General features: G+C 42.5%; 1 protein-coding gene across 6 annotated transcripts in view; it reads left to right on the top strand.

Annotated features, from left to right (window-relative positions):
- Positions 1-24,979, top strand: part of USO1 (USO1 vesicle transport factor) — a 95,303-nt gene that overhangs the window by 9,170 nt on the left and 61,154 nt on the right. For 2 of the 6 annotated variants that reach the window (XM_068232842.1, XM_068232868.1), the window contains exons 2-8: positions 4,208-4,294; positions 5,470-5,534; positions 10,118-10,191; positions 12,780-12,791; positions 14,789-14,889; positions 22,431-22,533; positions 23,929-23,984. In XM_068232842.1, coding sequence (XP_068088943.1) covers positions 4,208-4,294; positions 5,470-5,534; positions 10,118-10,191; positions 12,780-12,791; positions 14,789-14,889; positions 22,431-22,533; positions 23,929-23,984 — 498 coding nt within the window. Of the gene's footprint in view, positions 1-4,207; positions 4,295-5,469; positions 5,535-10,117; positions 10,192-12,779; positions 12,792-14,776; positions 14,890-22,430; positions 22,534-23,928; positions 23,985-24,979 lie in introns of all 6 variants that reach the window. The other 4 variants (XM_068232858.1, XM_068232885.1, XM_068232850.1 and 1 more) reach the window with 2 other exon arrangements.

Genomic DNA, 24,979 nt, shown 5'->3' with positions numbered 1-24,979 from the left:
TATTACTTGTGCTTTAGCTAGTTCTTGATAAATATATATGCAGACTTGCTGCTAATATATATTTATCCATTAGTTGAGTCGTTTATTTGCTTTATTCGAGCTACAGAGATTTTCCAGTTACTTTGTTAGCTAGTCTGTTTCGCATGTTTCGGTAGGTTGCGCTTATCGTGACCACCCGTGCTTAGCTAGCATAGTTGTGTTGCTATTAGTTATGTTCTTTCCTGTAGTTTTGTCTGTGTGGATGCTTGCTGGTGATGTTAGCCTGCTTGCTCTGCTTCTATGGACGTGACTGTGAGCTGTGGTTGCTACTAGTTACGCTCCAATCTAGTCCTGTCTGGTGCCTGTCTGAATACTTGCTATCGCTAAGGCAACGCAACATCGCACTGCGCTGCCATTGTTTCTTATTTGTAGCGATATCGGAAGCCCAGAGCTGCAGTGCTCTGGGCAGCCTGTGTAGCTTCTTCCATTAATCAGCTACCAGTCTTGTTGCTCTGGGTGGTCAAAGGTCAACCCCCAAGCATTACACTTGTGATTTGTAGACAGACAGTATTGCTTATGCACACAAGCATTACAATAGGTAATATTGATGGGATCCTTGTGTTTTTGTTGCCCAACTTTTTAGAAGAAATCACTACAAATAATTAATTCTTGTAGCTGATAATTAGAAATCTGCTCTTGTCAGCATAAATAGTATGGCCTACTGTTCCTGAGCAGAACTCCAGCTGTGTTAGGTCTGAATGGGGCAGTCATGGGTCATGGAATCTGTTCAGTGTTTTTGTGGGTGCTTTTTGCTGTGAGCTTATCCTTATCTTATTGGAGGATCCATGACTTACTGCGACTGAGTCAGACCTTTCTGGGTGGAAACCTTTGTTTCAGAATTAAATAGTTTTGAGAATTTGTTGGCCAGCAGAACTACAGATTGACATAAGCCTTTAGAATTCAGTTCTATAAATGGGCTATTAGTGCTAACATTTACTATTGGGGATAATAGGAAGTAGTCTTGTAACCATCAGGCAGTGGGTGCAGGAGGCAGCATTAACCCATACTAGATGCCCTGGGCCAGATTTATCAAATCATTACCGACAGTTTTTTCTTTCATAAACAGTTCGAACCAACAGGGGGAACAGTTCTCCATGATGAACTTCTTAAATGCTACTTAATAGCAGCAGTTTAGCATAAATATCTAGAACTGCACTACAGTTAAGAAAAGTCCAAATCCCTTCCTAAACTGCAGCAGATTAAGGAATGCTTAATAGTACTTGTACAGATTGTGCAGCAGTGCAGGCCAGGCATGATTTGTGAGTTCTTTTACCCCTTCCCTGCTGAATCCTGTGAAGCTGTTCTGTGCTTAATTCTTCCAGTGATGATCATTGATTCAGTACAGCAGATGTATTGGTTACCTCAGCAACAGCAATTTCTCTCACTGTCTAAGAAACCTTTAACTCCTCCTATTTAAGCACAGTTTAAGAAGGAAACTGCACTATTTGGTGATTTCGCAATATGTCTCAGTTCTGCGCGGTTTTCTAAAAATCTACCAATATATAATAACCCCTCACTTGTAATTTATACATACAGTAATAGCTGTGCTTAGTCCACAAAAATGAAATAAACCAATCAAAATTAGTTACTTGTGCTACTTCAATAAAGCAGTCCCCGTATTTTTAAAGTCAGATATACACATCTGATTGTGACTGTACAGTATATATGATGTGTACACAGGAATCTCTTATATATACTAAATAACATCTATGCTGTAAGTATAAAGCCTGATGTGTAGCCGTGTCACTAATAGAGATGGTCAATGAGTTTCTATCAACGCCACTCATAAACTATCTCAGCTAAATATCCTTCATAGAACCCTATTAACACCAAAAAGATTGCATTCTATGCATTACAGAGCTGACCCTATCTGTGCTTGGTGTAGCAGGGATCACGGGGATCTTATCCACATGTTGTGGCACTGCCCCAAGCTTCATCGATACTGGAAGGCCATATTAGATATAATTGACTCTCTCCTCAATATTCATGTACCAAGAACCTTCCAGTTCTGCATATTAGGATTGTTAGCTGGGGTTAGTATCCCTGAACCAGCCCAAACTATGTTACATAGAATGTTGTTTCAGGCCAGGAAGCTCATCCTCTCTGCCTGGATTAACCCAGCCCCTCCATCCTTATCATTATGGATAGCGCAATTGAACTCATATTTGAAATTAGAAAAGTTGGTTTATCAGCACAGAGGAGCATCAAATAAATTTGAAAAAATCTGGGCTCCCTGGCTAGACTCTCCTGGTCTCCCTGACCGTGCACTCATAATGGATAGACTATTTAGGGTGGTTAGCTGAGCGGCTGTTGGGTAGCCCTCCGATGTTAAGGGTACCCCTCACAATTTCCCCACATATCTTAAAGCTTTCTATGTAAGTTCTGAAGTCAATGTGATTATGGTTCATTTTGTATGTCTTATGTCAGGCTACCTCGACTATTCTTACCTGTATTATCGATTTATCGCTGCTGCTGTACACCTCTGTTATTCTGTTCAAAAATGTCTTTTTATACATTTGCTGTTTAGCTTTAATAAAGGCTGATTTAAAAAAAAAAAGAGATGGTCAATGAGATGGAAATAATTCTGCGTTGATTCTGATTTATGCAAATGTACTCTCTTTGCTCATGAAATCAAATAATTTGATATGTTGTTAAAATTTGGTTTGGTGACTACGAATTAAATGGTACCTGAGGATGAAAAGAAAAGTTTTATACATACCTGGGGCTTCTTCCAGCCCCCTTCAGGCTAATCAGTCCCTCGCTGTCCACCTCCACCACCTGGATCTTCTGCTATGAGTCCTGGTAATTCATCCAGTCAGCGCAGTCCGGCCGCATGCTGCTTCCACAGCCAGGAGCGTTCTGCACCTGCGCAACAGTGCTGCACAGGTGTAGTACGCTCCCGGCGGCGTGGTGTGTGCATGTGCACTACGCCAGACTGGCTCAAGTACCTGGACTCATAGCAGAAGATCCGGGTGGCGGAGGAGGACAACGAGGGACTGATTAGCCTGAAGGGGGCTGGAGGAAGCCCCAGGTATGGATAAAACTTTAATTTCATCTGTCTCAGGTTTACTTTGTTACACAGTAGTACTATACTCTACATATGCACTCTCCACAGAGCTGCAGGGAATCCACTGAGAATGTTGTGCACATTGAACACAGAGGTGTTGTCTATCACCCATAAACCTGGTTCAGATTGTGCATGAAGAATGTGTAATAGAGAAAGAATCTCCTTATTCCCCTGCAGAGTACCTGCACATCACTCTTACATGTACCCACAGTTACATTGCCTAGGGCCTGATAGATGTTCTTTGTTCCGGCCTGTACCTTTTTACAAGTACTCTTAGCAAGGACTAGTTTTAGTCTATGACTAAAGGGAATAAATATGACAGTCTCCATATCTTTCTCACTTCAGTTGTCTTTTAAAATTCCTAAGCGTTGGCAGTTAAGAGACGAATTTCATGTTATATACTTTCAATCAACAAGATTGTAATATGCAAATTAGAGGAGTCGGAATTGGTGGAATTCTAAACTGAGGAGTCGGTGGATTTTTGTACCGACTCCACAGCCCTGGTATTTTAAAGGATGTGCGAGCTTAATTTTTAAATACTTTAAAGTGTTCCGAATCAGAAGTGGGTCCGCATTGTGCATAAGGGATTTTGAAAGGTTCAGAGTTGTTTAAATATTTGATGCATTCTTAAGCCCCATCTACACGATGCGATTTCGATTACGATTCTATTTACGATCTAATTAAATCCAACATGTCCGATCGGGATTCGATTTGCCATTGTTTTGCAATGGCAAATTGAATTGAATCAAATCCTGATTGGACATGTCGGATTTAATCGGATCGTAAATAGAATCGTAATCGAATCGTACAAAGAATAGTAGCGTGTAGATTGGGCTTAACTCAGCACCCCACACTGCCATTTGCTGCTTGCGTTCATACTAAAGTACCCATATCATCATCCTATTATTTGCTAAAAGCTGCTGCTATTTAGATAAATGACTACAGCTATGCTGTGTACAGTGAACTTCTAGATTACTGGATTAGTAGAAATTCTCCCAGTGACAGCCATAGGAATTCAAAAAGTATAGAGCCAGCTGATTTGGAAACCTTGTTTTGAAATGTCACTAGCTCTTTTTTAAAGTTACCATTTTTATTTTACAGATCCAGAAATTGTGTGACCGAGTTGCTTCATCAACTTTGCTAGAGGACAGAAGAGATGCTGTACGAGCCCTTAAGTCTCTGTCAAAGGTCTGTTCACTCCGCCTTACTGTATATGGCCTGTGACCGTGTATGACATTGAGCAAGACCTGTGTATTGAGTTGGTGCTTTATAAATAAAACATAATAATAGTAAAGACCTTTCTCTTTTTCTTTTGGATATCTGTAATGCTCTAGGCTGCAAGAGTACATTGTTTTGTAATTTTGTTTTATAGGACCCAGTTTAAGGTGGACATCCATCATGAGATAGCAGCGTATATCAAAATTGACAGACACATCTAATTTTGATTGGCCAATTGCTGACCAATTTTACCAAATAGAATGTGAGTTTACAGATTTTGAATAAGAGTCTGTAAGTAATCCCTCCTAATACCTTGAAGTGGGATAATCTGTCTATTATTTACCAGTCAAAATTGGATGTGTGTACCAGGCTTTAGGTTCATTTTATTACTCAATGCTACTCATTCTCAGAAGGAATCCGATCAAGAATCGATCAAACCACTTCACCTGTTGGCTTTGGGCCATTCTCCATTCTACCTTTGTGGCTGTCATTCCCCTGCTTTTCCACCACCCGAACAGCTGATAGAAATGATAACTAAGCCTGATCAGTTTGGTCAATACATTTTCTAAAGTTGATTTAGAGCTTGATTGGTGGGTTTGATTATAGTGTTTTATTTCCATTTCCAGAAGATTAAATCACTAACTAGTGGCTGGAAGACCTTGCACAGAGTTCACATTTCAGTAATAACACTTACCCCTATGGCTTATAGTTCAAAAGAGGAAATTGCATGATTTTCCCCACCCAAAGCTGGTTAAAGAATGTGGAGACGTTATGTTATACAGGGTCTCCTATGCAAACTCAGATAATTTGGGCAGCAGATTTCATGGATTGGTTACTGGGACATTTAAGGACTCCTGCCTGAACTGGTACTCGCTCATTCTAATGATGTGCTTTTTTTTTTTTTATATAGTTGGCTGTGACTGAATGCTGATGAACCTGTGTGATCTTTTTAGTTTCAATATTTAATAATTGTTTGTACAATATCTGCTGATACTGTTCAGTAAAGCTTTGATAAAAGTAATTACAATTACCCTTTGAGGAAACCAGAACAACATGGCACTATTTTTTGGGGAGAAATTAGCTTTTAAAATGGGCACTTTTTTGGCTTTATTTGGAACCATCTCATTCTCCTTTATTATAAACAGAAATACCGTCTTGAAGTTGGAACTCAGGCCATGGACCATCTTTTGCATGTGCTGCAGACTGATCGGTAAGATACTCTTAATGGTGAACAAGTATTTAATTTGCTGTACTTATCAGACTATAAGATGCTCCGGACTATAAGACTCGCCTAGGTTTAGAGGACCAAAACCAGGGGAAAACAATATACACTAAATCTGGTGCATTCATGGCCCAGAGGCATCTCTTCAACCCCCTCCCCCTCCCCCGTCCCTTCCAAATAATGTCCCTCTGGGGCATTCCTTGTACCGCTTGTGCCCTACATGTGAACAATATGAGTTTAGTTCCACTTTAAACTGTAAACTAGAATTTCCTGTCTACTCTAAAGGATTAGCTGCAGCATGATAACCTTTAGGGGGAAAAAAATTTATTACAATTTATGGAAATTCTTAAATAAACTGAAGCTTTAACTAGGATTCACATTCCAGGGGACACTGAAAAGGTTAAGCCTCAGTGTTTATGTATGAGGATGTATTATTTCAAACATTGTTTCTTCTAAATTTTTGGTATTTTGATAGTAGCAAAAAAGTTTCTGTACAGTGTTAGCCAAACAGATTATGTAGGTAGAAAAAACAGTTTTGTAAAGGTAATACCTTTATTAATGGCTAACTGATAGAATTAAATTATGCAAGGTTTCTGGGATCTAGTCCCCTTCTTCAGGCATGGTACTAAATCCCAGAAAGCTTGAATAATTTAATTATATCAATTAGCCATTAAAAGGGATTACTTTTACAAAACTTTGGTATTTTGATACAATTCTTTATATATTAGCTTGTTTTGTTTATGTTTATTCCTTGTGCATTGTCTACTTTGGTTCATGCAGGGATAAACAGAAGTTAGCATTTCTTATTGGTCAGAAGACCCCGTAAATTTAGGCTGATCCATGGCTAGGAGACTATAACTATAGTAGAGATTAGATTGTATGCTCCTCTTATGCTGGGAATACACGATGAGATTTTTCAGTAGATTTACTGTCCGATTGGTTTTTTTTTTTTTTTTTTACCGATTTGTTTTTCTTATCAATTTGTATTCACTTCTATGAGAAATCGATCGAAAATAAGATCTGACCTGTTGGAAATTACCTATCAACCCATCTATCTGCCAAAATATCTCATGGTGTATTCCCAGCATAAGGGACTGTTTGGAAGAGCAGCATAGTGTTTATGATCTCTGGGGAAAGGAGCACACCACCCAAGAAACGCAGGGGGTGCACATAAGACAAGGGAGCAGTAGTAAATGAAACAGCATAGAATCAGATAGACAGGTGAATGTATTGTATATCTCAGATAGGTTTTCTGCTCCTAGTTTGAAATAATTAGTTCAGCAAATACTGAAGCAAAAATGTTTTTAATGGCAATTAGTCATTTGCCTATCAGCTTGTGTGGAAACCTTATAAAATATAGGTCCCTATTCAATTTACTTTTTCTCCTAGGAGATAATTTTTCATCTTCTGCTTAACTGCTTGCCGACTGCGCCACGCTGATGGGCGTGGCTGCGGCGGCAGCCCCAGGACCGCCTAATGCTGATCAGCGTAAAGTCCTGGGGCAGCAGTTCGCAGGCTGCGTGCACATCTCTTGCTCGGGGGGGGGGGGGGGGCAGAGCTCCGCCCCGCCTCGCCTTCAGTCTCCGAGCGGGGACTGAGAGTAATCGGCTCTCATCTGCAGAAGCCTATGACAGCCGATCGCCAGGATTGGCTGCTAGGGGGAGGGAGGGGTTTTAGTTAAAGAAGAAAAAAAAAAAAAACCCTATTTATTAATAAAAAAAAAAAAAAAAAAGTAAATATTTGTAAAAATAAACACTGTCGGGGATCAGACCCCACCAACAGGAAGCTCTGTTGGTGGGGAGAAAAGGGGGGGAGGATCACTTGTGTGCTGTTGTGCAGCCCTGCAGCTTGGCCTTAAAGGGAAGGTTCAAGCAAAATAAAAACATGAGTTTCACTTACCTGGGGCTTCTACCAGCCTCATGCAGCCATCCTGTGCTCTCGTAGTCACTCACTGCTGCTCCAGTCCCCCGCTGGCAGCTTGCCGACCTCTGAGGTCGGCGGGCCGCATTGCATACATTTTTACGCATTCCCGCTAGTGCAGGAACATTAACGCATACATTTTTACGCGTTACTGGTTTAATGCGTACATTTTTACGCATTGAACCAGTAATGCGTAAAATGTATGTGTTAATGTTCCTGCACTAGCAGGAATGCGTAAAAATGTATGCAATGCGTCCCGCCGACCTCCGAGGTCGGCAAGCTGCCAGCGGGGGACCGAAGCAGCAGTGAGTGACTACGAGGGCACAGGATGGCTGCATGGGGCTGATAGAAGCCCCAGGTAAGTGAAACTCATGTTTTTATTTTGCTTGGACATTCCCTTTAAAGAGACTCTGAAGCGAGAATAAATCTTGTTTCAGAGCTCATATTCAGCAGGGGCATGTTACCCCTGCTAAAACGCCGCTGTCCCGCGGCTAAACGGGGGTCCCTTCACCCCCAAATCCCCCCCCCCCCTTGCAAAATCCACGAACAACTTGGTCGTGGATTTTGCTCCTCCTGGAGGCAGAGCTAACGGCCGCAGCCCTGCCTCCTGTCGCGTCTATCAGCGGCGCATCGCCGCCTCTCCCCCGCCCCTCTCAGTGAAGGAAGACTGAGAGGTGGCGGGGGAGAGGCGGAGATACGCGTCTGATAGATGCGCGTGAGGCAGGGCTGCGGCGGTTAGCCCTGCCTCAAACAGGAAGTAATCCCCCGCTGCACGGAGGGGATTTGGGGGTGTCAGGGACCCCCGTTTAGCCGCTGGATAGCGGTGTTTTAGCAGGGGCAAACATGCCCCTGCTATCTATGAGGTGTGAAGCGAGATTTATTCTCGCTTCAGACTCTCTCTTTAAAGCTGCAGTGGCCTATTTTGTGAAAATTGGCCTAGTCTGTAGGGGGTTTAACACTGCAGTCCTCAATAGGTTAAAAAATTTTTTTAGCACTATGTAATTGGAAAAACTACCAAAAGTAAGAGTTAAAGTTCTACCAAAATTATACATCTACTCTACCACAAGGTGTGAAAATATCACGTAGGCAAACACTTGGGAGAAAAAGGGAAATCGAGTTGGCTCGTAGACAGTGATATTGCCCAGTTCCTGCCCCAGTTTCAAAAATTGTTTTTAGCAGTTGGTAGCAATGGTGAGTTTAGCAATTAATCTATGTACAACAAAGTCCCTGTTATCCGGGATTCAGGCAACCAGAAGTCTCAGCTAACCGGCATGCCTGTGGGATAACCGGCACCACAGTTTTGGGGTGTTTTTGGGTGCTTTGGAGGCATTTTAAATACTTACCAGGCCTCCAGTGATGTTTGGCAGTCTCCCTGTCCCTCCCTGCGGGCTCCTAGAGACTTTCCGGCACGGTGCACAGAAGCAGTCTTGTCACATGACCTGATGCGGTTATGTGACTTGGAGGAGGATGCCAGAAAGCTGGTAGGAGCCCGTGAAGAGGTATAGGGAGACTGCTAGATATCAATGGAGGCTTGGTGAGTATTTGCAGCTGATCTGCATGCTTGTTCAGGGGCTGTGGCTAAAAGTATGAGAGACACAGGATCAGCAGGAGAGTCAGGCAACTGGTATTATTTTAAAAGGAAAAATCCATATCCTTCTCAGTTTAGGTTCCCTTTAAATACCATTCACATTTTCTAGGCCCCTGCCTTGAAGCACTATGTATCACAAAGCTCTTAGGCCACTGCATGAATCCTATCCCTCATGCTCAGCTGATACTTGCAGTGGAGTAGGCTTATTCTTTTTACGACCTATTAACTTTTTTAAAAGTAGTCTAATTTGTTGTTTGTTTGTTTTTTGCCCTTAGACTGCCGCTGACATCTATAAGGTCTTCTTTATTTTTCTATCCATACGCCATGGACATAAAAAGGCATTTTTGTACAAATCCACTTCCACCTACAGTGGACGTCTACAGGCGTTTTTGTTCCCTCCTATTCCGGTGCCACAGACGTCTAAATGGCATTTAGTACAAAGTCGAGGCTTAGTGCCACCTTTCTATTCTACTTAAATTTCTAAAATTATGTGGAATTATATATTAAAGCAAATCTATGCCGCTTGGAATTGGACCAATGAAATTCTTTTCCTGCAAGATTTGAGAAGTCCATCTTACAATAGATTTTCATAATAATTAGCACAATTATGTATCATAATTAGCATAATACTCAGTCATCTCAAATGTAATTGCACCTCATTGACAATTCCTACTATTTAAACTTTGGTAGATGTAGATTTGGGCAAGTCATTGAATAAACACAATACAAAGCTGGCACTGGGGTGTAGCAATTTTTTTTTTTTTTTTTTTTTTTTTTTTAACACAAAAAAAGCTGCCAGTGTAAAAGTTAAAACATACATGTATGAGCTTATTCCATTACAGTGTAAAAGTGCAGTAGCATTTAATCAGGCTACATCTTGTACAGGTCTGTCTTTAATAAAATTGTATTTATCCGCATTGGTAATATTGTACATTATGCTCGGCTACATTTATTGCCTGAGGCAGTTACCCATTTATGGCCAGCATATGAAATGTATACAAAATGAAAGAAAGCTTTTGAGAAGATGTAGTGAATGGTGCCTAAAATGTTTTTGCTTTTATAGGTCTGATTCTGAAATTATAGGCTATGCTCTGGATACGTTGTACAATATTGTATCTAATGATACTGAGGAGGCAGGTAGGTTTTAGTTTGTACTCTTTTATACTCTTTTGTACTCAGGAGCATTTATTAATGTCTCTTGCTTTGTCTTTAATTATGTCACTTACCACTTTGTATTTCCAAATTTAAAGAACATTTAATTTCATCTTCCACCAAAAATCATTCCTTAGCATTAACAGAAAGCGCCTGTCTGTCATACACCCAGAAGTAAAATCGACAGCTTTTTTTTCTTTAACAAATATTTTTTTCTTACTTTTTTGTATGTGAAATATCCAATCTTGAAATTATCCTCAATCCCAGTGGGCAGTACACATGATAGAGTTCTTGTCCAGTTGGGGCAATACTATTACATGAAAAAGTCACTAGCAAAAATGTTTTAGGGTTTGTTTGTTTTTTGTTTGTTTTCCTTTTTTGCTACGTTCAGATGAAGAGGGCATATATGGTAGAAGGTAGATATTTATACATGTAACTCCCTGTTGTTAAAGGACCACTCTTGCGAAAATCTTAAAATGTAAAATACATGTACACACATACAAATAAGAAGCATGTTTCTTCCAGAGTAACATGAGACCTAAATTATTTCTCCTATGTTGAGGAGGTAGTAGAAATCTGACATTACCGACAAGTTTTGGAATAGTCCATCTCTCCATAGGGGATTCTCAGCATGGCCTTTATTCTTTATAAAGACACTCCCTGAAAAAGATTTATAAAAAGATGCTGGCCAGCTTCTCTGCTCGCTGCACACTTTTTTTGGCAGTTGGACGGAACGATTGCCATTCACTAAGTGCTTTTGAAAATAAAGAAAACCCTGAATTTTTTTTTTTTACTTTTATATTCTATGTGGGCTAGCATTGGTCAAGATGATGTATGCGGCAAGTGTGGGGCTCCACACCTGAGCAATATCAGCCTACATTGTTCTCAACATTAGGGTGAAAATGTACTCCCCATACCTTTACAAAGCACATTTGCCCAATGTTAAACATATGTGACTTGTCTACCTTCTACCTCCTGAAGTAAGTGAGGGTAATAGTATGAGGTAGGACTTGTTATGTAATCTGGAAGCCAGTAGCTTTAAAAATAAGATTAATATTGGAATTGGTAAAACCATAGGTGATCAGCATTTGGCAACAAGAAGCTTGTCAAAAGCAAAGATATATCTAAAAGCAGCATCTCAATATGTGGCTAAAGTTAAAACACACCAGCTATGCCCTTGATAATATCAGTACTTATCAGGCGGGAATTATATTTGATAATTTTAATGCATGAAGCAGATTATTTTGCACTTGGAATTAGATCAGACCTTTAGTGAACTAATGACTCGTAACGAAGCAGCTAGTGGTTTACTACAGTGTGGCACATATAAAGCTGGTCCCGGCTGCTCGAGCGTGTAAGTACATTGGCAAATGCTGGCCAACCTGTCTTGTAGCCTGTGTCGCTGTTGTTTACACACACACACACACACACACACACACACACACACACACACACACACACACACACACACACACACACACACACACACACACACACACACACACACACACACACACACACACACACACACACACACACACACACACACACACACACACACACACACACACACACACACACACACACACACACACACACACACACACACACACACACACACACACACACACACCCTGGCATCTGCTTTATGTGAAGCCCTAATGTTTACTTAAGTGAATAATGGCCAGCGAGTCTTTGCCCCATTTTTCTCTCCATATGTTTTCTCTTTCTAGAAGCTCAAGAAAGTGTCCTACACTACTTGTTACTCTAGAACACGAACACGTTTGTGAATACACTACTAAATCATAAAGGCAGTGGAATTTATTTTTTTTAGGTGCACTAAATCTTTTTTCTGTATATGTTAAATAATGAAACAAGCCTTTGTTAATGGAATGTTTTGTGCTCTGAGCTCTTGTGGATTGGTCACTTAGAGATTTAATCCGTTACTCTGACTTTTGCTTCCTCATGTTATTCCACCATCCCGCTACCAAATTACTCATGCAGTTGTTCGCTTCCAATCATGGAGTCTCCTCCCCAGAGCCACAGGTGAACTGCCACTTAGATTAGCAGTGCTTCTGGCAGACGGACAGGCTGCTTCTGTTGCCCCAGTGGCATCACTTGCATGAACACTTGTGTCGCAGTTTACTGTAGCCTTATACCGTTGTCTGTCTTTGTTGGCACATATTGCTTATGTCTGTGAGTTCACTTATGTTTTCAAAATTGTGCCATTGATACAGCATGCCTCTTAATATCACTTGACTTGGCCGCATTAACACTGGCCTAGCCTGCATATATGGTATCTAATGCTTAGGCTACATTTGCCAAGTTAATAGACTTGTGATTTTCGGTTTTCTTGTTTTTTTTTATTATCCCGGCATTGCTCCGTAATGATGACCAGCTTATTTGTTGCAATAATTTATTGCCGATTTGCCTACATTAGCCAATAAATGATCTTAATTAAAGATAAATTACATAGTTATAAAGAGGCGGATGAAATCTTTCTTAATTTTCAGTTTGCTTTCCTGTTATGTGAATTTATGATCTTTTCTTTCTTTTTATGTTTACCTGTGCAGCCGAATCTGAAGGTAAAAATCAGTTCCTGGGTGCATGTGTGGGGTCTTGGCTTCTTCTGCCTGGGGTCTCTACCCTGTTCCTGGTGTAATCTTGTCGGGTTATGATGCTTGCATCTCTTCTGTATGGTTATTCTCTCTTCTTATCTTACATCATGCTAACCTCAACCAAATTGGTAGGAGCTAGTTGTTTGCCTTTTGCTTGGTCAGTGATTTCTCATTTTAGACATGAGGGTGATTGGCAAGATCAAATCCTGTCCTTGCATTCCACCAGCAATTCTTGCTTGGTAAATACCTGCAGTATCTACATAGGTGACACAGTAATTACTCCAGCTTACTTGTGTACATGTGAGGTTGCCTGCAAAACATGCATTACTCGTGAGACTTTAGGGCAACCTTTAGATGCATATAATGAACCACTGTATGTACCCTTATATTGAGTTCTACTAAACTAATGAGAGTAACAGCAAACCTGGGTCATTATTTGTTCACCGAGAGGCATGAAAGAATGTCTAAGCTGAGTTGAGGGTACTGCGCATGCACGGGCACATCAGTGTGCCTCGCTCAATTATGCTCCCAACCACAGGAGCACAATCAAGAAAGGCATGCGCAGAAGCCCCAGGAGAGTAAATCCTAGGCTTAAAAGATGCCTTAGTCCAAATGAAAATTTTAAAAACGAGGGAGCAGGCATCAGTAGTAGGCTCTCCTTATGCCCACTGCTCGGTTCTCCAGCGCCCTCCGTTACCGTGTACCAAATTTCCAAAGCGACTTCCTGATCATGAGTGTCGGTGAAGACGTGTATCCTTAATTCTGCGGCCGGGAGTTCGACTACGGCACAACTACGTGGCCGGGAGCACGATCAAGGACGCGTGTCGCTGTGCAGTGCCTGCATAGCCTTCACCGACTCTTGCGACCAGGTAGTAGCTTCGGAGGGTCGATACCCAGTAACAGAGGGTGCCGGAGGAGAATGGGTGGAGCGGTGGGCGTGAGGAGAGCCCACTACATATGCCTCCCCCTTTATTTTTAAATTTTTTGTTTGGGCTAAGCTATACTTTGACCTCCCTCCCCCATTTTGGATATCCTTTAAGTCAGAAGCAAAGTATACAACAAACTAGCGCTGCAAACAATAGTGTTTTGCACAATAAAGCAGCGTGGAGCATGAGGTGTGCTGGAAAACAATGGCATCTGCTTAGAGGATCCAACAGTCCAGATCTTTCAGCGACTCATCAGACAAGCCATATGCCTAGAACACACCATTCAATTTTATGTTATTTCACCATACAATTTTCTGTTAGATTTTCTGATAGATTATTTTCTATAGAGACGGGTCATTATCTCTGGTGCATTGTCTTCTAGTTATCTCCTGCTGACTAGAACAATGCCTAATTGCTAGGCAGATAGATGGTTAGATAATTTCCAACGTGTTGGAAATTGCCTATCTGACAGGTAAATCTAACAGAAAATTGTATGGTGTGTACCTCGCAATACACGTGCTAAATTCTCAGCAGACACAACCTCCACCACCCGCCTGCCTTACTCCTCCCCAGTGGCTGTTTAATGATCAATGATGAGGACCTTTTGATAATTTGTTGATTGACTGCTGCCTGGTATAATCTGTGTTCAGGAGCTGTTATTAATGAAGAGCTTTGTCATGTGACCTTTTGATCTGCACCAGCCTCAGTTCATGATAATTACACTTTATATAATGCAGTCTCCTGTGAGAATTCCTTTTCCAAGTTCAGCATCATCTGGTCAGTTCTTACAGCTTCAAAGCATGGCTATAGGATTCAATGGAAGAGCTGAGCTGAGGAAATATCACAGAGGATGAAATTATTTTTTTAACGGATGTAAATGACAGCTGTATATTTACAGCCTTGAAAATCCTAGGTAAATTGCCCAGAATTGTTCTCTAAGTTTGTAAGAAGGTGTTTTAACATCTCTATGCTTATTTCTCATACTAATATGCAGAATCCATATTTAAAGTCGCTTACGTTCTCAAGTTTATGTTGCAGAGGAGAATCAGCAGGCACAGAACGACGACCTGGGAGTCCAGTTTACAGAAATGTTCATCAAACAGCAGGAAAATATCACCCTCTTACTGTCTGTCTTAGAGGCAAGTTGCATTTTGTTTCCAATTATTTAATGACTGCTAATGTCCGAATCTTTGAGATACTTTCAACATACATCACAAAATTTAAATGCTGAAGTTGGCTTAGTTACATAATGAGCTTTATGGAAAATTAGGGCTTAACCTTCCAGGCTTTGTTTTCTTTATAACAATCACAGTGGAATGGACCGAATTCTATTTTGAATCCTACTCAAAGAATGATTCCATGTTGTGCTCTGCGGTTACTTCTGTAAAAGCTGCTCACCACAAATCTCTCTGGATTGCTCATGGCTTTGTAATCCGTCTTTCGCCTGTCCTATAGCCCCTATCCTATGGAGCCATATCAATCCCTGCCATGCACTGAGGAGATCCAATAGTCTGAAATAGGCTGTCTGCATGTTGGGCTGATGTGGCTCTGTACATTTTATAAGCTACAGGCTTGCTTCCACCAGCGGTTCTGGATGTAAGCCTGGCTTCAGGGGTAGAAAGAGATAATTTGCATATTCCGTAGCGATCCATTGTGGGTAACCACAGATGTTCTCTTACAGCTGAATTATTACAAATACCTTCTATTTTAAAGAGAATCTGTACTCTTATATTCTTACACTAAAAAGCATACCATTCTATTCCTCATTTTCTCCTGTGCCCCTCTGTGCTGTTTCTGTCACCCCCTGCTGCAATCCTGGCTTGTCATTGCCAGTTTTAGGCAGTGTTTACAAACAAACTAACCAGCTTGTGATAGGCTCACATAAACAGTGTGTGAGTCATACAGAGTGTGCAGGGGGCCTGCAGAGGGTGTGTATAGCTTCTACCAATCACAAGCAGCCCTGCACATTAGACACATTCAAGCCTTAGCCCGACAAACACGACAGAGGAAAGGAGATAAGATTTATTACAGAGACAGTGCAATTAGGAAAGGCTGCAGTAAGCCAGAGCACATTAGAACAGGCATAGGAACTTATAGGATAGAAGAACTAAGGCTGAAAAATGTGTTACAGAGTCTCTTTAAGAAGGCAAACACTGAGCATTAGCTTTGAAGGGGACCCCTTTTAAGCAGGATGGCTTTTCCTAGTAGTTTGGGTCTCCCTGACCTGCTTGGGTGTTCTGTTAACCCATCTTTGTTTTATACTGGCAATATCGAGTAATCATGCCCCTTCTTACTTTGGGGAGGCTTACCGAGTGAAGTGTAAAGCAGGTGGTAATCGAAATATGGTCTGTGCTGGGAAGCGTTACTTCATGGCAGTCCATGTTGCAAGAATAGTGCTCAATAGTATTCAGTAAACCCTAATACAGGTATGTGTGTGGCTTTCCCAACTCCTGGGGCAGAAGAGAAGAAAGCATGGTGGGGTTTGACTACAATTCAAGGATTATGCTACTTTAAATCTCAATTGATCAAGTTCTGTTAGCAGGTAGGGTGATGAATAAATAGACAGTGTATATAACCAAAGTGATGCACAGAATACTTTTTTTATGGGCCAAATATGCTTCTCACGGCACTAGAGCTTGTTTCCTCTCTTTCCTGGATTCAGCTGGTGGATGTACGGCCAAGCATGCCCATCACTCCTATTGCAGCGCTCAGTGAGTAACGTCGGTTCCGTCAAAAGACGGAGCCGAGGTTGCTTAACCACTTGCTGACCGCCAACTGCACAGAGGCGGCCGGCAAGTGGATCTCGCAAGGACTGCCGCATGCACAGAGGCGGCGGTCCTTGTACGGGCATGGGCGGAGCGTTCGCGTCATTCGTGACGCGATCAGCCACCGGCGACTGGCTCCGCCCCCCTCGCGTTGTAACCCGCCGCCCGTTCGGAAGTGCCGGCGGGTTACTAGCACCCGGATTGCCGCATACAAAGTTTATAATACACTTTGTAATGTATACAAAGTGTATTATACAGGCAGCCTCCTGCCCTGGTGGTCCCAGTGTCCGAGGGACCACCAGGGCAGGCTGCAGCCACCCTAGTCCGCACCCAAGCACACTGATTTCCCGCCCCCTGATCGCCCACAGCACCCCTCAGACCCCCCCCAATGCCCGCCCCCCCAGAACACTGTTTGCACCCAATCACCCCCCCTAATCACCCATCAATCACTCCCTGTCACTATCTGTAAACGCAATTTTTTTTTATGCCCTGAACAGCCCCCTGCTCCCTCCTGACCACCCCCACCCCTCAGATTCTCCCCAGACCCCCCCCCCCCCCCTGTGTACTGTATGCATCTATCCCCCCTGATCACCTGTCAATCACCCATCAAACACCCCCTGTCACTGCTACCCATCAATCAGCCCCTAACCTGCCCCTTGCGGGCAATCTGATCACCCACCCACACAATAGATCGCCCGCAGATCCGACGTCAGATCACCTCCCAAGTGCATGGTTTACATCTGTTCTCTACCCTAAACACCCACTAATTACCCATCAATCGCCCATCAATCACCCCCTATCACCACCTGTCACTATTACCCATTAGATCAGACCCTAATCTGCCCCTTGTGGGCACCCAATCACCCGCCTACACGCTCAGATTGCCCTCAGACCCCCCCCCCTTATCAATTCGCCAGTGCATTATTTACATCTGTTCTTCCCTGTAATAACCCACTGATCACCCATCAATCACCCCCTGTCACTGCCACCCATCAATCACCCCTGTCACTGCCACCCATCAATCAGCCCCTAACCTGCCCCTTGCGGGCAATCTGATCACCCACCCACACCAATAGATCGCCCGCAGATCCGACATCAGATCACCTCCCAAGTGCAGTGTTTACATCATCTGTCCTCTACCCTAAACACCCACTAATTACCCATCAATCACCCCCTGTCACTGCTACCCATCAGATTAGACCCCTATCTGCCCCTAGAGCACTCAATCACCCGCCCACACCCTCAGAACGCCCTCAGACCCCAGCCCTGATCAACTCGCCAGTGCATTGCTTGCATCTATTCCCCCCCTCTAATCACACCTTGAGACACCCATCAATCACCTCCTGTCACCCCCTAGCACACCTACCCATCAGATCAGGCCCTAATTTGCCCCGTGTGGGCTCCTGATCACTCGGCCAAACCCTCAGATCCCCCTCAGACCCCCTTCCGATGTCCTCCCCAGTGCATTGATTGCATCTATTTTCCCCTCTAACCACCCCCTGAGACACCCATCAATCGCCTCCTGTCACCCCCCCCTAGCACTCCTATCCATCAGATCAGGCCCAATACAACCTGTCATCTAAAAGGCCACCCTGCTTATGACCGGTTCCACAAAATTCGCCCCCTCATAGACCACCTGTCATCAAAATTTGCAGATGCTTATACCCCTGAACAGTCATTTTGAGACATTTGGTTTCCAGACTACTCACGGTTTTGGGCCCGTAAAATGCCAGGGCGGTATAGGAACCCCACAAGTGACCCCATTTTAGAAAAAAGACACCCCATGGTATTCTGTTAGGTGTATGACGAGTTCATAGAAGATTTTATTTTTTGTCAAAAGTTAGCGGAAATTGATTTTTATTGGTTTTTTTTCACAAAGTGTCATTTTTCACTAACTTGTAACAAAAAATAAAATCTTCTATGAACTCGCCATACACCTAACGGAATACCTTGGGGTGTCTTCTTTCTAAAATGCAGTCACTTGTGGGGTTCCTATACTGCCCTGGCATTCTAGGGGCCCTAAACCGTGAGGAGTAGTCTAGAAAACAAATGCCTCAAAATGACCTGTGAATAGGACTTTGGGCCCCTTAGCGCAGTTAGGGTGCAAAAAAGAAAGAAATATCTCTGTAAATGGACAATTGTGTGTTAAAAAAAAAAAATCAAACAATTGTCATGTACAGAGATGTTTCTCCCACCCAGCATGGGTATGTGTAAAAATACACCCCAAAACACATTATACTACTTCTCCTGAGTATGGCAATACCACACGTGTGGCACTTTTTTGCAGCCTAACTGCGCTAAGGGGTCCAAAGTCCAATGAGCACCTTTAGGCTTTACAGGGGTGCTTAAAAATTAGCACCCCCCAAAATGCCAGCACAGTAAACACACCCCACAAATGACCCCATTTTGGAAAGTAGACACTTTAAGGTATTCAGAGAGGGGCATGGTGAGTCCGTGGCAGATTTCATTTTTTTTTTTTTTTTTTGTCAAGTTAGCAGAAATGGAAACACAATCTGTCATTTTCCGCTAACTTGTGACAAAAATAATATCTTCTATGAACTCACTATGCCTCTCATTAAATACTTTGGGATGTCTTCTTTCCAAAATGGGGTCATTTGGGGGGTATTTATACTATCCTGGAATTCTAGCCCCTCATGAAACATGACAGGTGGTCAGAAAAGTCATAGATGCTACAAAATGGGAACCATAGTTTGTGAACGCTATAACTTTTACCCAAACCAATAAATATAGGCTGAATGGGGTTTTTTTTTTTTTTTTTTTTATCAAAACATGTTTGTCTAAATTTTTAGTGCTGCATGTATACAGAAATTTTACTTTATTTGAAAAATGTCAGCACAGAAAGTTAAAAAAATCTTTTTTTTTTGACAAAATTCATGTCTTTTTTTGATGAATATAATAAAAAGTAAAAATCGCAGCAGCAATCAAATCGCACCAAAAGAAAGCTTTATTAGTGACAAGAAAAGGAGCCAAAATTCATTTAGGTGGTAGGTTGTATGACTGAGCAATAAACCGTGAAAGCGGCAGTGGTCTGAATGGAAAAAAAGGGTCTGGTCCTTAAGGGGGGTAAAGCCCGCGGTCCTCAAGTGGTTAAAAAACACAATAATTCGGCCTCCAGCAATCGCTGGAAGCTGAATTGTTTCATTCCCCCACTATCCATGGCACCCTGGAGGGGGAATAGTAATTTAAAATGGCCCGGACTTGTGCAGAAGCAGGATCAGCTATATACCGCTGTATCCTGCGCCCAAGTCTACCGGCGCCGATTTCAAATGTACTCATTTCAGTCACAGGAAGTTGTTGCTGACCATCAATAAAGCCTCAGTTTGGTAACAGGAAGCTAGAGGCAGGAGAGGTCATGAGTGTTTGCATAGGTGTACAGCTGCAGGAAACAAAAGCACCAAAACGGTGTATAAACTGAGAGGGATATGGATTTTACCTTTTAAAATAATACCAGTTGCCTGGCTCTCCTGCTGATCCTGTTCCCCTAATACTTTCAGCCACAGCCCCTCAGCAAGCATGCAGATCAGGTGCTCTGACTGAAGTCAGACTGGATTGCTGCATGCTTGTCAGGTGTGTCATTCTGCCACTGCTGCAGCCACAGAGATTAGCAGGACGCCAGGCAACTGGTATTGTTTAAAAGGAAACATCCATATCCCTCTCAGTTTAGGTTCCCTTTAAAGGTAGTTCTTATAATTTTACATTAATCAGCATGACTGCTTTGAGAATTTGCCATGTTCAATTTTGGATTTAGTTGGGGAATTCTGCCTATGTAAAAGGAAATCAATGCTGTTCAGTGCCATGCAAGTCATTTTGAAATTAAATATTTTTAAAACTATTTCCATTTCAGTTTGTAGACAGGTATAAATGTCTACAATAGCTTTTAAGGGGAAATTACATTTTTTTCCCAACCCTAAAATCCGTACTTTTCAGTGCAGCTTATGGTGTACGCCCTACCTAGAAATGTTCCAGTTACGCCGATATTCATGTATGAATATTTACACAGATCATGGAGCATCTACAGTATATATCTAAACGGCAGCGTGGATGCAGTGTTGTGCATGCACATTACACCTGCTAACTACTGTGCTCGTGATGGGAGAGGGTGTGCGCACAGGCGGGGGGGTTGTTGGGGTGGTGGTGCACAAGATGGATTGTGTACATTATCAGGGATTACTGATTACAACACCTCTACAGTAATCTGTCATAACAGGCAAATGGACATACCCGGTATGCATTCTACATTCTACTGTGGCATAGCTAAGCAATATATTACAGAATGTATTGTAATGTATATGTTACGGCCAGAACCCGAAGTTTGGCCACTTCTAGTTCTGGCCGGCCACTTCGGGTTCTGGCCGGCCAATTCGCGAAGTGCCCGCTGCGCTGCGGCCAATGTTAGAAACGGATCGTTTACTCTGATATGAATGTATCTTCTGGCCGCAGCGCAGCGGCCAAACGTATTAATTTGTTGCAATTTTAAGCCGGCGGCAATGTAACGATTCAAGCCGCCGGCTTTTTCATCTGCCTCATCTCTCTCCCTCTCTTTCTTATGGGCAGCCGGGCGGGGACACGCGTGTCCCTCCGGAGTCGTTCGTCGCGGCAGGGAAGCCTGCCGTTCTTGCAGAGCGGGTGCTGGCAGAAGCAATGTCTGCAGCCTCCCCGCTCTGCTGCCCCTGCTGCGACGAACGACTCCCGGGGGGACTCGCGTGTCCCCCCCCCCCGCCGGCTGGCCATAAGAGGAGAGAGAGAGAGAGATGAGGCAGATGAAAAAGCCGGCGGCTTGAATCGTTACATTGCCGCCGGCTTAAAATTGCAACAAATTAATACGTTTGGCCGCTGCGCTGCGGCCAGAAGATACATTCATATCAGAGTAAACGATCCGTTTCTAACATTGGCCGCAGCGCAGCGGGCACTTCGCGAAGTGGCCGGCCAGAACCCGAAGTGGCCGGCCAGAACTAGAAGTGGCCAAACTTCGGGTTCTGGCCGTAACATATACATCTAAAGGGAGGATTACTGCTAGATAATCCTAGACATATCGAATGCAACCAGCTGATGCTTTGTTCATCTTGAAGTAGAAGAGGCATGCGCTGTGTATTCATCCTTTAAGATTCAGGACTCTTATCTGGCTTTCCAGGATGTAGTTGTGTTAAATACAGTGTCATGTTAAGCCTCGTCTACACGGGGAGATGTTGTGACGATCGGCGGCCTCTTCCGCGTCCCCGCTCCGCATTCGATTCCCCGCTCGTCCCCGCCAGCGCCGCTTATCTTCCACTCAATTCCCTGCCATTGCCCCTCACGGGGAGCGAGCAGGGAATCGGCGGAAGCAAGATCCGTCCTGTCGGATCTTATCAATCGAGCCGCTAATTCGATTGATAAGTAACATCGCGGGCGCATCTACGTGTGTAGATGCGGCTTTAGACTAGACCTGATTTGATGTGCCCACATGTTGAGATATCCAAATGTTCTTTCCAAAGGTAGTTTTTAGAAATGATTGAATCTGTGAAATATCAATGAGAAAAGGTAAAATATTTGATTGACCAAGCTAGATAAAGAACTGTTAAAACAAAAACAAAAATCACAACAGCTGAAAACTTTTAGGTCAATCCTGTTTTTTTTGCTAAATTATTATTTATGTATGATCACATTGTGAAATTATCATTGTATTTTACATCATTTTTTTTTTTACATAATTACGGCATCAGTTAATTGCATTTCCAGGCTCACAGTGATTTAGGCACATCGACTTTATTCATTAGTTGTAATTGAAAGTTGCATCGAAAAATGGAACGTTACACCCCAAATATTTTCAATGATCTTCTTTTTTTTTTTTTTTTTTTTTTTTTTTGTGATCTCTTTATTCCTAATTTCTAAATGTCATTTTTAAACTTTTCATTTAGGAGTTTGATTTCCATGTGCGCTGGCCTGGAGTGAAACTGCTGACTACTATTCTTAAGCAGCAGGGAAACCAAGTCCAACAGATTATTTTAGTCAGCCCAATGGGTAAGAGTTGCTTTGTGTCTGTATGTTGTACAGTTGAATAGAAACAATCACACCCTTAGATTCTATTAGTCTCCAAGATCAAAACATGAAGAAACCAACGTTTTGGATAGTGTAATGGTTAAGGGCTCTGCCTCGGACACAGGTGACCTGGGTTTAAATCTCTGCTCTGCCTGTTCAGTAAGCCAGCACCTACTAAGTAGGAGACCTTGGGCAAGTCTCCCTAACACTGCTACTGCCTATAGAGCGCGTCCTAGTGGCTGCAGCTCTGGCGCTTTGATCCCGCCAGGAGAAAAGCGCGATATAAATGTTCTGTGTCTTGTCTCTATCAAGGCAGAAATGCTCAAATGGCAAAATCGGTCTGCAGCTGAGTAACACAAGACTTGGAGTCCAGGGTGAAGTCCCCTACAAGTACTCACTAGAACAGTGATGTGCAGCGTGTGAGTGGAAGGTGGTAGAGTTTACTGAAAGGAGAGAGCTCATAGTGAGTTTCACAAATAGTGCTAGATTAGCGAACAGATGGAGGTCAGGTAAGAACCTCATAATCTAAATTGCTCCAAGCTCTGAGTAGCATTGTTCTTGTGCTTATTTTATGTCACAAGGTTACTAGGAAGGATGATTTGCAACTCACCGGGGTGCAGTAATACCAGGATCTTTTATTGAAGCATCAAACAGCGATACAACATAGTATGACTAATGAGTTTCAGACAGTCCTTAATTTATAGCCCTGCAACACCGGTTTGGAGGTGAGGGTTGAGCTTTGTCACCTATAGTTTACGCCACCTAGCAGACCAGCAGTGATGGGTGGATCACAAAATAAAAATGTATTTAGTAAAAGAGTTCCCATAATTATATGCCATCTGTGATTTTTTTAGGCTGGGTTTCTATAAATAGGTTACAATTTGTAATCCAACTAGATTTTATTAAAGAGAAATTTGTTATCACAAATAGAGAAATGTCAGATCCCTAAGTGTAGCCGATAACAACTTGCATGTGACAAGGACTAGAGGAATGGTATTAAAATGTGCAGTAAAATTGTGAAGGGATCTCATCTCAAACTTGCATAAAGCTAGTGACTACACACAACACCTCCCAAAAAACAGAGATCGTTGGTTCCATGTTATTTTAGTTCTCCGCATAGATATGTCTCATTATTTGTGCATGATGCATTTTGTCCTTACTGCTGGGTAGGGACCACAACATGAGTTGAGCTTTGCTATGGCAGTACTCTTTGGTCTCTATTGTTTAAGAGTTATGTTGCTTGGAGAAACTTGAACTTGATTGATCTGATGATAAACAGGTTTTCAAACTTGCTTGTCACCCTCCTGCAGTGTCAATGCTCCATCACATTCTTTGTTGATAGGAAGTTATAAAGTTGGAATGTTTGACTCTTCACAGGTGTTTCCAGACTTATGGATCTACTTGATGATTCCAGAGAGGTGATCCGTAATGATGTAAGTTTTTAGATGGCCGAAGTTCTCCTTAATTATTCTTTGGTTTTTTTTTTTTTTTTTTTTTATAAATTGCATGCTGACATTCAAAATGTGAGCGTATAGGAACAGTTTACTTTAAATTTAGTTTTCATTAGGATATTTCTGTATTTTTCCACATAAACCAGTCTGTCGAGCACAAAAAGTGATCACTTTATCTAATATTGAGCTATTTATAGAAAACTTTGTGCCCTCATGTTCAATAAATCTGTGACAGGCTTGACCAACGTGTCAAAGAAACCCTAGTTCTGCTTTTTTTTTTTCTTTATTCTAAAGTCCAGACTTGATATCCTGCCAGGTTTACCAAGAACAAAGCTTCTTTATCTGACATGTGAAAATATGTAGTATTGTTAAAGAATTCTAATTTGTCACAGATGGCATAGCTCAGTCTACAAATTCTACTAGTGCAGATCTCCCAGAATATATATACGTGGCGCAGTTGATTCAAGCACAGTCATGTGATCTGGGTACAGCAAGCTAGAGGCTAATAAAGATTGGTTCCTACTGTGTTGTTCTTCTTGGCAGAATGCTGATTCGTGCTGTGAGCTAGTCAATAAGGTGTATTTGACACATCAACCAGGAAGAACGTTATCTTCATAGAATCCCAGCTTTACAGTAGAACCAGGGCCGTATTTACCATAAAGCACTGTAGACATGTGCCTACAGGTGCCTGATGATGGAAAGGCAGCTCAATCCCCTCCCCTAGCACCTCCCTCCCTTATTCAGAGTCTCGAGTTGATTGTAAATGAGCTTACTCACCCAGCTTTTGGCATCCCACTGATGAGATCTCCCTTCAGAATGGGGCACCTGTAATGAATGAGGAGAGTAAGGGAGAAGTGACAGTCGGGCCATCCGAGGTGCGTCTCGGGGGAGGGGGGGGGGGTGTTAATCTGGGCCTGAGTAGAACTCTTGTCTACATGAGGAGGTGGGACTTGTAGTCGCAAGAAGCGTAAGGATAA

The sequence above is a fragment of the Hyperolius riggenbachi genome, chromosome 1 (assembly GCF_040937935.1).
Source record: "Hyperolius riggenbachi isolate aHypRig1 chromosome 1, aHypRig1.pri, whole genome shotgun sequence".
Lineage (NCBI taxonomy): Eukaryota > Metazoa > Chordata > Amphibia > Anura > Hyperoliidae > Hyperolius > Hyperolius riggenbachi.
The sequence above is the reverse complement of the archived record's forward strand: the minus strand, read 5'-3'. Positions and strand labels throughout refer to the sequence as shown.